Source organism: Adiantum capillus-veneris, chromosome 27 (genome assembly GCF_014529385.1).
Source record: "Adiantum capillus-veneris isolate H3 chromosome 27, ASM1452938v2, whole genome shotgun sequence".
NCBI lineage: Eukaryota > Viridiplantae > Streptophyta > Polypodiopsida > Polypodiales > Pteridaceae > Adiantum > Adiantum capillus-veneris.
The window spans coordinates 99,366,449-99,382,567 of NC_140957.1; the positions used below are offsets into that span (position 1 = coordinate 99,366,449).

General features: G+C 44.6%; 3 protein-coding genes and 1 pseudogene across 3 annotated transcripts; 2 read left to right on the forward strand and 2 right to left on the reverse strand.

Moving 5' to 3' along the window:
- Positions 1–1,685: 1,685 nt before the first annotated feature.
- LOC147422449 (uncharacterized) lies at positions 1,686–3,944 on the reverse strand. The gene has a single exon (XM_086503061.1). It carries the CDS (start codon positions 3,942–3,944, stop codon positions 1,686–1,688), a length of 2,259 nt encoding a protein of 752 aa, XP_086359187.1.
- Positions 3,945–6,271: 2,327 nt separating this feature from the next.
- LOC147422450 (uncharacterized) lies at positions 6,272–6,864 on the reverse strand. Its single transcript, XM_086503063.1, has 2 exons — positions 6,685–6,864; positions 6,272–6,610 (listed from the first exon to the last, which is right to left on the reverse strand). Exons 1-2 carry the CDS (start codon positions 6,862–6,864, stop codon positions 6,272–6,274), a joined length of 519 nt encoding a protein of 172 aa, XP_086359189.1.
- Positions 6,865–7,435: 571 nt separating this feature from the next.
- LOC147422451 (uncharacterized) lies at positions 7,436–7,982 on the forward strand (annotated as a pseudogene).
- A 1,404-nt stretch (positions 7,983–9,386) lies between these two features.
- On the forward strand, positions 9,387–10,028 carry LOC147422452 (uncharacterized). The gene has a single exon (XM_086502537.1). It carries the CDS (start codon positions 9,402–9,404, stop codon positions 10,026–10,028), a length of 627 nt encoding a protein of 208 aa, XP_086358663.1. The 5' UTR covers positions 9,387–9,401.
- Positions 10,029–16,119: the final 6,091 nt, after the last annotated feature.

Genomic DNA, 16,119 nt, shown 5'->3' on the forward strand with positions numbered 1-16,119 from the left:
CACTTCAAAAAGTTGTGTTTCATCAAACAATATCATACAATATGGATTAAAAACCCTCAACACTTAAGAAAATAGGATGAGATCAAACAATATGGGTTAAAGACCCAAAACACTTAAGAAAATAGCATTAGATCTGACAATAGGGTTAAACACGGGTTAAAAATCCTAAACATTTCAAAAAATTGTGCTAGACCATAAGACATGAGTTGACATTTTGTACGTTAACACTTCAAAAACAATGATATAATAGAAGACATGTACATCATATTTTTTAGTTATGAGGTGAAGAATACGACTCATTTGATATAATAAATCCTTAACCAAATTAGTATTACGAAGGTGGAAAAAATCATGAAATTTGATGCAATTTTAATAAACAACTCCTAAATTGAATATAGCTTCTCACATTCAAACAAGGTGAGAACTCACAATGGCCTGCAAGAAGCAAGGGAAGGTCGGTTTTTGGCGATGAGGAGGTATGTAGTGGAGTGGTCAGACCAGTAGTTGTAGTTAGTGCCAGACATGGTTTGGGGCAGGTCATTGCTAACCCATACGTGGTCTAGCATAGAGTTGTGCACTGTGGTTGGATGGTGTATCAATTGGTGGAGACCGTGCTGGAGAATGAGGTTGGAAAGGGTTCTATATGTGTTGGTTTCCTCAAGTGCGTTAATGTTGAAATCTCCCATTAGGATTAGTGGTCTCATGGTGCGGGTTGAATCAAGAAGATTGGAGATGCTCTGCAGGAACCGTAGGAGTGATGATGTCGGTGCCCTGTAGAGTGAAATGACTGTCGCCAGGCACTTGGTGGCGCAGTGGAAAGTTGCATTGATTGTTTCAAGCGTTTGATTTATGCAGATGTGTATTTGTGTAGGTACTAGGTTGTTTTTATGGAGAATGGAGATGCCGTGTAGTTGTGTTGAGGATATGCTGTGGAAGCTTGGAATGGTTGTCGCATGTTGTCGAGTCTCTTGCAGGCAGAGAATGTCGGAGGCCATCAGGCTTTTGTCGTGGATGATATCGTTTGCATGCTTTCCAAGGGAGATGATGTTCAGTGATTGCACAATGTAATGCGTATCTTGGTGGAGATGTAGCTGCTTCTAGACGGGGGAGTAAGCTGCTTCTGTTCTCAACCTGTGGAGCTCTTTGAGGACAGATGCGTCAGTGTGAATGTTGCAGGGTAGCAAGCTCTCTATCAAATATAGATTTGCAGTGTCACAAATCCATGTGAGAGCAGTGTATGTGAGGCCGTGAGACCTAATTCCTTTGGGGTTGAAAGCCAGTGTGTTGAGTGTAATCCCTTGCGATCGGTGAATTGTGCGAGCCGCGACGGGCTGAACTGGGAATTTCTTGCGTGTGAGGGTGTTGAAGTAGTTCTTGCCAATTTGGAATTCACGTGCGATGCGGAGAATTGGCGTCCAACCAGGCAATGTGAGTGGGTTGAGATGATGACGGTGGTCATATCTTTGTTTTTGCCCTATGCTACGGTTGGTGAAATGAATCCAAAGGCATGTCGTGTCGGAGAATGTAGTGCAGAGCTTTTAGACGCCTTCTGCACCGTTCACGAGGCCGTTGAGAATGTCCAGATTTCCAGCGCATAGCTCGACCACTAGGCCTGGCTTCAAACACAATGTTGCTTGGAGACCTGCAGTTTGTCTGGCATCCAATGGAATTGGTATTGTTTTGCTTCAAGAACCGGAACGCTTGTCAATCGCTTTGAATATGTGTGGCTCACCGGGCAATTGTCCGAATACCTTTTCATTGTGTTCATCCTTTGCCTTGTTAGAGTAGAATAGGTGTGATATGGTTATGTCAGCAGGCAACTCTCTGTGGAAGGAGTTGTTAATGTATGCAAGGTCGTTGCTGGTGTGCGAGCCAATTCTCATTCGGTTGAGCACCTCTATAAACTGTCCATTGGTTTGTCTCATTGTCATCGTTAGTTCGTAGCACTTAGGGAATTCATGCCAGTATGAAGGTGCAACCGCCTCTAGAAGAGGCTGCTTGCTTGTGAATATCCAAGAGTCTTTGACTGGGCTAGCTTGGCAGAGGTCACCACAAAGTATGACATCAAGGCCACCAAAAGGTTGGTCATGTTTTCTCTTGATGGCACGAAGACGTGAGTCAGCCAATGAGAAGACACTTGATCCTATCAAGGAGACTTCATCAAATACTACAAGCTCCAAGTCTTGATAAAGTAATGACAATGCATCTAGCTTTTCTGCTCCGAGGCTTGTGTGTGCCATAGTTATCAAAGACAAATGTAAATCTAAGTGTATAGTTGTACCACAAATGTTGAATGCTGCCTTGCCTCTATATGCCATCAGGAGTGCCTTAGGAAAGTCAGGATTGTGGCCCAACTTATGTGTGTAGAAATGAATGAGGGCTTCAACTAGCAAGAGCAACGTGAATGTTTTTCCAGTACCTGCTCCACCTGTGAGGAAGAGATGTATCTTTTTTGACGGCGCTATACGTTTTCTGAGCATGACATCATCGAGGATGAGTCGTTGTTGTGGGTTTAGCTTCTTTATTGATGCGTGGAAATCTTCATTGGTCATGCCAATATGTTTGGAAAAATGCAAAGCAAATGGTTTCTTCATCGGTTGCTTTGATGGGGTGTTGATCATCACGTTGGCATTGTCGGAATCGTTCAAGGAGCTTACACTTCTCGTGTTGCGTAAGGTTGTGAAGGCTGTTGCGAATCTGTCGAGCGAAGCTGGTTCGACAATGAACTGTGATTCATTGTTTTTCACTGTCTCGATGTTCAAAGTGTAGACATCGATCCAAGAAGAACCTTCGGGTAGGTGCTCATTCTCATTGCTTGACCACGGCAAGAAGAGAAGGCATTGTTCTCTGTAGTGGTTGTCAGGGTCTTTGGCTTTATTGTATCTAACGTACCGTATGATGCGTGCCCTCCGCAGCAACGTGTCAGGCCTGGAGGGATTTTTGGTTGTGGAAGCGAACTGGGCCAAGAACATAGCAAAGAAAGAGTGTGGTCTGGAGGCATATTTGTCAATGATGGAGGCAGAGAAGATTTCTGTCGTGTCAGGGTGCATTTTTTGCAAGGCATTCTTTTTTTTGAGAACAAGAGCACGCTCTTCAGGTGGATTAGTATGTATGTATATGAATTCTCTAGAGGAGCTATGCAATGGAAGTGAGAGACATATGTAAGCAGCTTGCTGTGAACTAATCTGCTGTGTGTTAAGGATTGTGCCACCAACTTTTCGTGGTCTCTCCAACGTTGTTGCATTGTTTGCGACACAGTGATCAACCTGTGACTTGATTGCTCCTATTAATGTATTGTCCATTTTTGTCATGTATGAGGTGCAGTAGCTCGCAGCTCCATGTGCGTTTAGCACGAACTGTATATCTGTGTTTGCATTCCAAAGCGAAGCTATTGACTTGTTGAAGTTGTTTGTGAATATATCGCTTGGTTTGCGATTGAGAAAAATAGTGGGTCCTGAGATAGTTGCTTGCAATGCAAGCAAGTACTGTTCCATGGAGAGTTGTACTTGTTCTAGCCATTCTTCAAATGTAGGGGCATTTTGTAAATCAATTTGGCTGAGTTGTCTTCCGACTCGTTGCAAGTAAAGCTTACCTTGTCTAACTATGTTCGACTCAAGTATTCCTTGTCGGATAATAGTTGTGAATGGCATGGGGAAACGTGGAAATCCAAAACGGCAACTTTTGCTCTTCTTTTGGCAAGTCTTATGGTGCTTGTGCTTGTAAGCTTCAGAAAGTTCATTGGGCAAGATGGATCCATCTATGCTAATGTGGGTATCTACAAACTTTACAATATCTTGATCTGAGTGTGTTGTAAGTGATGGAGCATTTTCTAGCCACAACAAACCATGATCATGTTGGCTACCGCGACTTTGGAACTCTGTGATGAAAAAGAAGTCTCGTATTTTGCCACATATGGAGGAATCAGTCCGCAAAAACCGTTTCATTGCGTTGAACCTTTTGACGTAGAAACGAGCAGTTGTAATGGGATCGGCACGAATGAGGCGACGTTGGTACGAGCTCAGGCTCTCCTCGGGCTCTTGGCTCAGCGCGACTAACTTCTCTAGTGCATCAAGAAGCTCTTTCCATCTTCGCTATGCGGAGGAGAACGCGACAAAAAATGTGGGCGGTCCAAGTTGTCGGATCATTGCGAAGACATTTTTTTTTCATCTTTTCCTTGTAGTCGGGGATGTGCGCAATGCCTCGAAATCTCTGAAGCCTAAGCTTGAGTTGAGAAGCCTCTCTATGTTCGAGTCTTCTACAACTTGCCTTGCAGTTAGCACTGCACCTGCTAGCTTTCCCTTGCGCATTCGCACCCAAACAGAGGAAGCAACTTGTTGTGACATGATTTTGATAGACTTGAAAAATAAATTCTCGATGTCCAGGGAGAATCTTCTGTCGACGTTCAAGAGCTCCCACTTTGCAATTGTTTGGTAATCTTTGGTTGCGGCTTCTCTATATCTTCTAGGGGACCCGAAGAAAAGAGTTGGGAAGCTCAACTCCTCGCAATACTCGTCCGTGAAGATGCTCAACGGTGAATTGCCCTCGCAAGGCGCAACATGAAGAATCTTGCCACTGTAATCGACAACCTCTGCCGCACTTGTGACCGCATGAAGCATGACATCAGTTTGTTCATCCTCAAGCTCAACATCGTGCGCATTGGCCTCAAGGGTATTAGTAGGAGCCATACTTAGACTAGAAAGGTGTGCAAGCCACTTGTCGTTGATGGTGACACCTTCTCTCGTGTAGAGTGGTGTGGACAACAGCGTAGTGGTTGCACGCATTGTGAGCAGGGGTCGCACAACACCGCTTAGGTAACATCTATCGTATTCAAGCTTCCGTTTGATTCCCACAAGGACAGAAACCTCGTCCTCAATGAAACGAGGCAGCACAGCCTGGCTCTTCTCCAAGTTGGCAAGCACATTGACAACGCTACCTCTAAGCCCGTACTGACCAACATACGTCAGTTCATGTATCTTGGCGAAGGGGATACGAATGGAGACCAAGCGTGCCTCTATGGGGTTAAGATCTGACACAAACGGAAGCATTGGATTGAACCCTATCTCTTGCAAGCTCCACAGGCGATTGCTATCGCTTGTCAAGTGTTTCTTGCACTGGCTGCAGACGTACACATCCCCATAGCGTCTTCGCTTCCTCGAAGTGGATCCCACAACTGAATGCAGAAGCTGGCGTGTTAGCTGGCGTCGGAATAGCAAGCGTCCACATTTTTTGCAGGGTGTAATGGGCTTGTCCTTGATGCTTTTGTTGTATCTCTTAATCGGCTTGCTCAAGCTGGCATGGGTGCGTCGTATCTGAGCACTAGTGACCAGGCCCTTCTCTTTCTTCAGGCGTGAAAGCTTGCATTTCACAGCCTGGGTTGTGTGAAACATGTGTGGGTTCTTGGCAACATGCGGACCACCTCAACATCAGGCAAAGCCTCATGCAACAAGGATAGCCTATGCAAAGTGGCCACCTCATCTTCTTTCCATCCAACACGTGCACGGCTTGAGCACGTTGTGAAGGTGGGAAGGTATGCGATGCCATTGCTTGTTTCGGAGAGCAAAATGCCCTTTGCAAGAAATGATTTTGATGCCATCCCCAAGATGATTGTTCCCATGCTTCCATTTCTTTTCAAATACACTTTTAACCTACAGGTCACAAAGCAAGCAAAGGCCGTTAACACGTCGAGGCTAAGAGCAAGTGAGTTGGCGCATGTTGAATACAAAGATGAGAATTTTGTGGCCGTCATTGCGCTAGTGGACCTGTCAACAGGGAAGAAGAGGCATGCACCCGGGACAGCACGTCTTTCAAGCAATAAGCTCTCAAACAAGTTGTTGAGCAAATTTGATCTAAGGTCATGCGATGCACTTGTCGAGTTTTGGAGATAGTGTAGCGCAAGGAAGATGTCTGAATTGTTAGGAAACTGTGCCGCAAAAATGGTTCAACATCGTGTTCAGGCAAGTTAGTCATTGCAAAGACACGCAAAGATTGTAAATATTCAGTCGTCTTGTGTGTTTGTTTGTGTGTGTGTGTGTTAGAGAGAGAGAGAGAGAGAGAGAGAGAGAGAGAGAGAGAGAGAGAGAGAGAGAGAGAGAGAGTGCTTTGGAAGGTTGAAAAGATGGAGAGGAAGGAAGAGTAGAAAGCGAGTTATGGAGAGACACCACGGCAACAAGGCTCAAAAGCAGGATACCAATTTCTTATGAAACTCGATATACAATGGACAAGCCAAAATTTAGTTTATCGATTGTAGAGGGGTCTAGGTAAGGAAGCATAGTTATTCGTGGTGAAAGGCCAACACACCCTCAACAACAGATGTCGACAAAATATCCCTCGCCTCTTGAATTCTCTCCATGTACACCTCCTTAAAGCTCCTTGGCAAGGCCAAAAGACGATCCACCATAGAGCCTGACACTTGAACCGCCACAACACGTCTGTCAATGCTGCTTCGGATCTGTGCCTCCAGCCTGAGAGTCGTGTTGATGACATGATCTTTATCACAAAGAGAACAACACAGTCGGCCTTCAACTTTCTTCACCTTCGGCGAGTCACAAACTGAGCACTGGGAATGCAAGAGATCTCTATTGAAGTTCACAAAGCGCAAAGTCCCCACAACCTACAAAAAAAACAAACGTGTAAAGACCACTAAAGATGTCTTTATCCGGTTGAGTACAAAGCATGCAAAGTCACCTCTCTATTGTAGCCGAGAATCTCACACTGTCTATGAAATGCTGTGGTCAATTCTTGCTTTAAGCGTGATCCTCGCACGGGGGCCAAAGTTGTGACGTCCACAACAGATAATGTGTGCACCTTGCCAACAAAGAGGCCAATATTCCTAGCCACAAACATAACAATGTCCTCCCTAGCCATCTGGGCCATGACTTGATCATAGTCATGCTTTCGAGAGTTGACAAAGCTGACCTACATATGACAAAAGGTTTGTCAATATCGAAAGAAAGAAACGCTGAAGCCAATGCTTTTGATACGTACAACTGCTTTGTCATCTGGGGTCGAGCCATCAGCAACAACCAAATCCCCAAATGTAGTGCCAATTCTCTGATGGAAATTACGACTTTGAAAGACAACAAATGCCAGTGTCGCTAAGGGCGGACGTGGGCTAGTAGTCTCAGAAATTGCAGCATCAACAATAAATGTGCTTATCTTGGTCTTAGGATATAAAGCTAAAGAAATAGGGAATGGGTCACAAGGTCGAATGGTTGTCGACGCACCGACATGCAAGGAGAACAAAGCTGACCCAGCATCATTATCGTTTTTAGCCCTCACAAGAGGACAATCAATCCTAACGAACAAGCCGATCTTGAGCTCCCTGGTGTAGGTCTCAATGAAGGGATCCACAACGACGGCCGTGATCGTGTCGATACAATCGGCATCAACGATGTCGAACTTGAAGTAACGTGCATTTTTCTTTTGCCCAGGGGAGATGGAACGGTATGTGCCATACCAATTCAAGATTTTCCCCTCTATGGAGAAAGGTTTACTACCCTCATCTATATCGCTAATCACGAATAGTGGCAAGGTTTCCTTGACTAACAGGCTTTTCCCTTTGTCCACCAGCTTGCCGATGTCCAAGACATTGTGAGCAGCTGAAGATTGGCCAACTTCAGAAAATGAGGCTGCAGCTTTGCTTAATTCGTGAGCTGGGCAAGGAAGTTCTTGTTGAGACGAAGACGGTGCTTGTACGTACTCCTTCCCTAGTGGAGAGTATCCTTTGCCTGCAAAAAAAAGCAGAGCACCATCTTAACACAACTCAACACTCAAGAGTGCATTGTAGCGAAGAACATCGTAGACACGTCAAGCCTGTTCCACAAAGAATGATTGTGCACGCTGGCCATACCTGCACTGCTAGCGGGATCGATAGCAGGGCTTCCTTGAAGCAAGGCACGCCTACACCTCTTCCTAACTGCGGTTTCCTCGAAGCCCGGATTTGGGGGCGATCCGGCATAGCTCGACACCACCAGGTGCGATGAACGTTTGCCTGCAGGACATGGAGGAGACTCAACGAACCTGCGCAGCTCTGCAGGAGGAAAAGAAAAAGAAGCATCCAATTAGCCATAGCATTGACTAGTTGAGCAAAGCAAAGAGGGAGTAAAAAACATCCTACAAGCAGCACACTCATAAAAGGAAAGGAAGAACGAGGCGTAGAAACGAAGCTCTTGAAAGGATGCGAACAAACTTGCGCCAAATGTGATTTCTTTTTGGATGACAAAGCAAGCAAGTTGTTTAATCTTGGAAAATGTCACGTTTCAAATCCCTGGATAGGTTACATACACAAGAAGATTTAGAAATTTTCTCATGTAGGAAAACAAAGTCTCTCAATGTTTTTCATACAATGCATAATATCATGAGCTTCTACTCGAGAGGCAACGCATATGGAGGCCTGTGAACCAGGTGGCAAGACTGCGGGTTACTCAAGTGAGGATGATGATAAGGAGTGTCAGGTGGACCCTGCCGATTCACTCCCCTCATGCGATGGGGAAATGGGAGCTTGTGTAGACATGCATAAGTCAAAAGCTAATGAAGGACTGATGCCCGAGGCTTGGCTTTACTGGGCTTTGTGAGCTGTTGTAAGTAGAGACGCATCAGAAAAGGTATAACTAGAACATAAAAAGGTTGGGGTTGTGGGATACGGGAGAACCATTGCGTGTGCATGATGCTAGTGCTATGATTAGCAAAGGCAGAGGGTCGTCGAGTGGGGTCTATGCAGGGTTAAAGGAACTGGAGGCAACACCTTTGGGGTTGACCTCAATGGGTATGCGCCATGGCAGGCAAGGGCAGATTATGGCGAGCGTGCAATTGTGCTTCGATGAAGATGTAATGAACCACCAATTTTCGGGTTTGTCACTCGGGGCGAGGTGCCCGTTCGTGAAGTATTCACAAATCCTGGCCATTAAGAGCTGGGGTTTTCAGACCTAGTTTGACGGATTAGATGTAGTGCGGTTGGAGGGTTCAAACTCCCCTCGACTGAGGCATCCCGCGAATCAGCGGACGGCCAAGCATGTTATCCAGATGGTTTGGGCAGGTGAGCGGCGGTCAGTAGAAACTGGTGCCCTAGTCGTAATCATTGTACTCACTCGATACACGGGATAACTGTCCATTGAATGGCAAGCATGGAGCAAAGTTTGGACTGAATTTTTTTGAGGACCTTGAGTCCCCTGGCCTGGCTTGATTGGCCAGATATGATGCAACCAAAGGGCTGGCTATCCCTTTAGCTGAGACGTCCTGCAATACAGCGGGTGATCCCCTCGATGGTCAAGATGGCACGGACAAGTGGAACCTGAACTAGAGAGCCAGGCAAAATGCAAGGAGGTAACATGGTATGGGCCGAGTTTGGTTTCAAACATGACAGTAATTGAGGGTCTTGAGAGATCGAGCCCAGATTTGTTGTGATGCTCGTGTTGTGGTATTGGGACCTTATGCTCACGGGGAGCAATGTTGAACGGGGCAGCCATCGAAGTCATGGATGGCGATCAGGGCTACCTGGGTTTGTTGATAAAGAGCCCCCTAGCGGGGTACTCGATGGGATTGAGCAGGGCCTACTGAAGCTGAAGACATGTGAGATGAGTGGTTTCTTTTTTAGAACCCTGAGCCAAGTTGTGGCAATGACCAATGGTGGCCCTCCGAGCGGGCCGCTTTGCGAGGTCTTCCAAGCAAGTGAAAGCAGGTGTTTGATGCTTTATGGCTGGGGCTCCGTGGCGGGGTCGCTGGCTCCTCTAGGTCACTTAGGTGGAGAGACAAAATGTGGGAAGAATGTTGTATGGGACCCGCGAGAAGTTAGCCAATGTTGTGATGCATTCGGTTATGATATGACCCGCATGCGCGGAGGTACTAAGATAACAGCACAACGGAATCCGCTTGGCCGATGCAAGGCTAAGCCAGGAGGATTAGGGTCATTTTCGGGCCTTGATAGACGGGATGCACAAGGACAAGCATTGCACTTAATGGATCAGCGGAGGCCTGTTCGAATGCGGGCCACAGATGGCCTATTCCTTTATGCAATATATTGTCATGGGTGATTCATGATCAGATTGCTAGTCCTGAGCTGTTGGAGATGTAGATCATACTCTATGCCGTTTTAGAGCCCCTAATCCCCAATGCAATCTTTTGCCTTCACACCACTCAAGTCTAGCATTATTTGCATGCTTGCAACTATCTCATGCATTTGATCATCGTGTTATAGCTCAATGCCACCTTTTCCTTATATCAAGGCCACTCCACATGCTCTCAAATTTTTGGTTTCACTTCTTCCACTTTTGTGGCCCCAAACACATGAGTGACCTGATGCTTGAAGGTTTTGTTGTTGTTGTGTAAAGATGCCAATGATTTGTAGAATGTCAAATGCAACATATATATGATGACAATGATGATGTTGAGCACTACAAGGCAAAGAGAAATTTTTTTGATCTCACTGTAAACACTTAAACGGTTCATGTTTTTAAAAAACAAATGGGCCTTTGGAACAATGGCTCAACCATAACAATACCTTTACCTAGACTAATAAGCCTCTGAATGAATTGAGGTTCAAGTAGAACCCAAAGTCTCTTCACAACCTCCAAATATTGTTGATCCTCAGTACTTAATGTTGCAACACAGCTAGATCCAAAAAAAATGGCCTAGAAGTGGGATAGGCCAAGAATTTGAAGCCTTTAAAACAGGTGCAAGAAATATTAAAGCTTGAGATGAAAAATATTGCCAAATTTCTGCCACTACGTCATGTGAAAGAGCATCCACAACATGAACAAGCTACAAAAGAGCATATCAATTAGTGAGAATGCTACAGATATACTAAAAAACAAAAGCAAATCAGCATGTGTTCATCAAAGGTTAAATGAGTTACATAAGCCATTTTAGATAATACATCAAAGGAGTCAAAAGGACATTGAAAATAGCAATGCATGTGTGCAAGAACCATCAACCATGAATACCTCTGTTAGCAGCAGTTCTTAAAGTTAGCTAGCATTGGGAGAAAACATCAAAGCCAAACTTTCTTGGTAGCCAGATTAATAGACAGCTGGACCAATCTTCCTTTGTCTCTAGAATTATTCGTTTTTAAGGTCACCAAGGATTGAAAAGTTTGAAAGCCAGTTATAAGATTCTCAACCCTGGTTACATCAAGCCGCTCCTTCCTCGCATAGACAAAGTACTTCAATGATGCTCTGGTCCTTGGACTATTAGAAACTACAAGCAATCAGCTCAAAAACATTGACTCACCCCATTACAAGCACTATGGCTTTGTTATCTAAGGCTCCAAGCCGACGAGAGGCCTTCGTTGTGGGAAGGCTCTGCTAGGGAAAGGCATAACGAGAACCCAGGCAGGGATGCTACGTGAGCACTGTTAGGAAATAAGATGTAGTTAAATAGATAATTGAGTAGATTACTTAATGGAGAGAGACAAATTTATATACACGAGATTATAGAGTAGAGAGAGAGAGAGAGTACACACGATATACGTGGTTCACCCAATGTGGGCTACGTCCACGGGAAAGCAGCCACTCAATGGCTTTAGTACTTCAAAACAAGAAGTAGTTTACAAAGGGATTATACCCTTAATGGAGCTCCCGCCTTGCTTCACTCTCACCACCTCACACTCACCTTGTTGCATCAACTTCACACTATGAAATGTGTGTAGAAATGGCCTCCTTTTATAGGCCAAAAGGGCTGCCCTCTCTTATGAGAGACAGCCATGTGTAGGCGCCCTTGTGCAAATAAATCCAAATCGGACCCTCCAATCCGCCCATGTGTGGCCGCCCTTGAGAAGACAAGTCCGCCATTGAATTCGGCCACCGGCCACCGGCCATTGACTTCCGACCACCGGCCACCGGCCATTGACTTCCGACCACCGGCCATCGGCCATTGACTACCGGCCACCGGCCAACCGACCGGTTGTTTTTCGGCCTCCGTCCGGCCATAATATTCCGGCGAAAAAGAATATTCCGGCAAAAAAAAGTCTCGGGGGCCTCCGCCCCCGAGGCCTTTAAAGTTGCCCCTGATTCTTGTCCGTAAAAATTTTGGTTTTCGGTGAGTGATTTTCCTTCACGCACGATGGCTTCTCCTCATAATGGGGGCCTTACAAATGTGCGCTTTTACCACAGAAAATTACAAGGGTAAATCAGGCTCCATACTTAACAATCTCCCACTTGGAGACTGATCTCCAAACCAAACCTGTGACTGCTTTCCATTCTGGCTTCTTATCCTTGAATGCCGATTGAAGATGAGCAAAAGCTCAACTTCTCCTTGTTGACCACCTTTGTAAACATGTCTGCAGGATTTTCACTTGTATACACCTTTCCTAGCTTTAGTTGTCCCTCTTCCAAAAGAGTGCGTATGAAGTGATATCTCACCTCAATGTGCTTTGTCCTTGAATGAAAGGCTGAGTTCTTCGCAAGATGGATAGCTCTTTGGCTATCACTGTACAAGACACAATTGTCTTGTTTGAATCCAAGCTCTTCTAAGAATCTGTGAAGCCACAGAATTTCTTTGCTTGCCTCCGTCATTGCTACATACTCTGCTTCCGTGGTAGAAAGTGAAACCACTTTCTGCAGCTTTGAAGCCCAGCTTACTGTTGTGCCTCCAACCGTGAACACATAGCCAGTAGTGCTCCTTCGAGTATCTTTGTCACCTGCCATATCTGCATCAGCATACCCTTCTAGAAAAATATCAGTTCCTCCAAAATACAAAGCATTTGTTGTTGTCCCTTTTAGATACCTAAGTATCCACTTCACAGCTTGCCAATGCTCTTTACCTGGATTGTCCATGAACCTACTCACAACTCCCACTGCATGTGCAATGTCTGGCCTTGTCCAGACCATAGCATACATTAGAGAACCTACCGCTGAAGCATATGGAACTTTAGACATATAGGCTATCTCCTCTTGTGTCTTTGGACACATATCCTTCGTTAGTTTAAAATGACCAGCCAAAGGTGTAGAAACTGGTTTTGCATTGCAAACCTTTCTAGTACCTTCTTGATGTAATCTTCTTGAGATAGCTTTATTGTCTTCTTCGTCCTGTCCCTTGATATTTTCATACCAAGTATCCTCTTTGCAGCACCTAAATCTTTCATTGAAAAAGATTTGGACAGCTCCTCTTTTTAGCACTTGCAATCAACATGTCATCAACATACAACATTAGGATTATGAATTTCCCATCTCCCAAATTCTCCGTGTAGACGCAGTGATCTGAGTTGCATCTTGTGAATCCATGATCCAACATCCATCGATCAAACTTCAAGTACCATTGTCTTGATGCTTGCTTTAAACCATACAAGCTCTTCTTTAATCTGCAAACCATTTTCTCCTTACCTTTTACTTCATACCCCTTTGGTTGAAGCATGTAGATTTCCTCCTCTAAGTCACCGTGAGGGAATGCCGTATTTACATCCATTTGCTCGAGATTTAGATCATGAGTAGCCACAAGGCTTAAGACAAGCCTAATTGAGTTCATTTTTACAACAGGAGAAAATATTTCATTGAAGTCAATACCTTTCTTTTGAGAAAAACCTTTTACCACAAGCCTAGACTTGTACCTTTTCTTCCCACCTTCTTCTTCCTTTAGCTTGTACACCCATTTGTTTTGAAGTGCCCCCTTACCTTTAGGCAACTCAACCAACTCCCATGTTTGGTTGCGATGTAGTGAGTCCATCTCCACTTGCATGCTCTTCGTCCATTCTTCTTTGGATTCATGTTGCATAGCTTCTTCATATGATTCCGGCTCTCTAGAATCTGAGATCAAGAGATGGTTGAAGGAAGGAACAAACCTTTCTGGAGGTCTACTTGCTCTTGTAGATCTTCGGGGAATAGGTTGAGGCTCCTCATTTGGTTGACGTTGTTGCACATTGTCACCGTTTGCAGTCCTTGAGTCTTCACCGTCCTCAAGCTCCATGTACTCATCACCTATTTCTTTTGTTTGTTTTCTTTACAAGTAATCTTTGTACATATTTTGTTCGTTAAAAATTACATCCCTACTCCTTAAGATTTTACCATCTTCAGGATTCCATAAGCGATACCCAAAGTCTCCTTCTCCATAGCCAATGAAGAAACACTTTTTGGACTTTGCATCTAACTTTGATCTTAGGCTTCTATCTATGTGCATGAAAGCCTCACACCCAAACACTTTGAGAAATGCATAATTCACCGGTTTACCTGTCCATGCCTCTTCTGGAACTCCCCCATCCAATGCCGTTGAGGGTGACCGATTGATTAAGTACATAGACGTACTTACAGCTTCCGCCCAAAGCTCAAGCGGTAGGCCTGCATGTAGCCGCATGCTTCGTGCTCGTTCCATGATTGTCCTGTTCATCCTTTCCGAAATCCCATTTTGTTGAGGTGTCCTTGGGGTTGTCCTTTGCCTCCGAATGCCATTGCTAGCTCAAAAGCTTTCAAAAGCTTGGCTGCAATATTCGCCTCCATTGTCGGATCTGAGGCATTTAACCTTGGTACCTGTTTCATTCTCCACAAAGACTTTCCACCTTTGAAATATGGAAAATACATCGGATTTAAACTTGGTAGAAGCTTCTTTGTTTGAAGGATTTTCATTCCTTTGGCACTCATATGCCCAAGTCGGTAGTGCCACACCGCACTGTCAACTTCTGTAGTTGTTGCACAAGCTGAAGGTTGCGTGCTAACAGTACACAAGTAAAGTATACCGACTTTTTCACCCTTGGCAACCACCAAAGATCCCTTTGAGATCTTCCACCGTTTGTTTTCGAATGCAATGTTGTGACCTTCATCGTCCAATTGTCCTGTAGAGATCAAATTTTTGCGAAGAGAAGGAACATGCCTAACATCTTTAAGCTTCCATTCATTTCCGTTAGCAGTTTTGACAGAAACTGTACCTTTGCCGACAATCTCACAAGCTTCATCATCTCCCAAGTATACATACCCAAAATTACCTTTGGTGTAGTCTTGGAAATGTTTCTTGTGTGGTGTCGCATTGAATGAAGCCCCGGGATCTACTATCCAAGAATTAGACACATTGTCTAATGAGAGAATTAGAGCATCTTGCTCTACTTTACCTGCCACATTGGCCTCCGATGTTGGCTTGTTGTCTTGAGACTCTGTCTCCTTCTTCTTCTTGGACCAGCAATCCTTCTTGACGTGGCCCTTCTTGCCGCAATTCCAACATTCAAGAACTGACTTTGTGTGTGACTTGCTCTGCCTTGAGCGATCACGACCCTTTTGGTTTTTGAACCTCTCCTTAAGCCTTCCTCTTGTTTCCACTGATAGTGCAGCACTTGATGATTCTCCTATGCTTCTCCTTCGCATTTCCTCGCTTAGGAGAACACCCACAACATCATCAAACTTAAGAGTATTTGTGCCAGAGATAGAATTACTTACAGCCATCACAAGGCTATCCCAACTATCCGGTAGAGATGATAGTATAAGGAGAGCTCGCACTTCGTCATCGAAATTGATTTTCACTGATCGAAGTTGACTTATGTTTGTGTTAAAGTCATTTAGGTGTTCTGCAACTGAACCATTCTCTGCCATCTTTAGATTGAACAAGCGCTTCATAAGAAATACCTTATTGGATGCCGATGGTTTCTCGTAGAAGTCGTCAAGTGACTTCATCAAGTCCTCTGTGGTCTTCATCTCCGAAACATTGAAGGCCACCGTTGACGCCAAGCTTAACCAGATTGTTCCAAGTGCCTTTCGATCAAGGACAATCCATGCTTCATCTGCCATTGTTGCAGGCTTCTTCGCAAGACCGCCTAGTGGCAAATAGAGGTCCTTCTGGTAGAGATAGTCTTCAATCTGCATCTTCCAATGTTGGTAGTTTTTGTCATTGAACTTCTCAATCTTGAGCTTCCCTTCCTCCGCCATAACTTCCACTCAATTCAAGGAATCCTTTTCTTGAGATAATTTAGCTACGAGCAAACCTTACTCTGATACCAGTTGTTAGGAAATAAGACGTAGTTAAATAGATAATTGAGTAGATTACTTAATGGAGAGAGACAGATTTATATACATGAGATTATAGAGTAGAGAGAGAGAGAGAGAGTACACACGATATACGTGGTTCACCCAATGTGGGCTACGTCCACGGGAAAGCAGCCACTCAATGGCTTTAGTACTTCAAAACAAGAAGTAGTTTACAAAGGGATTATAC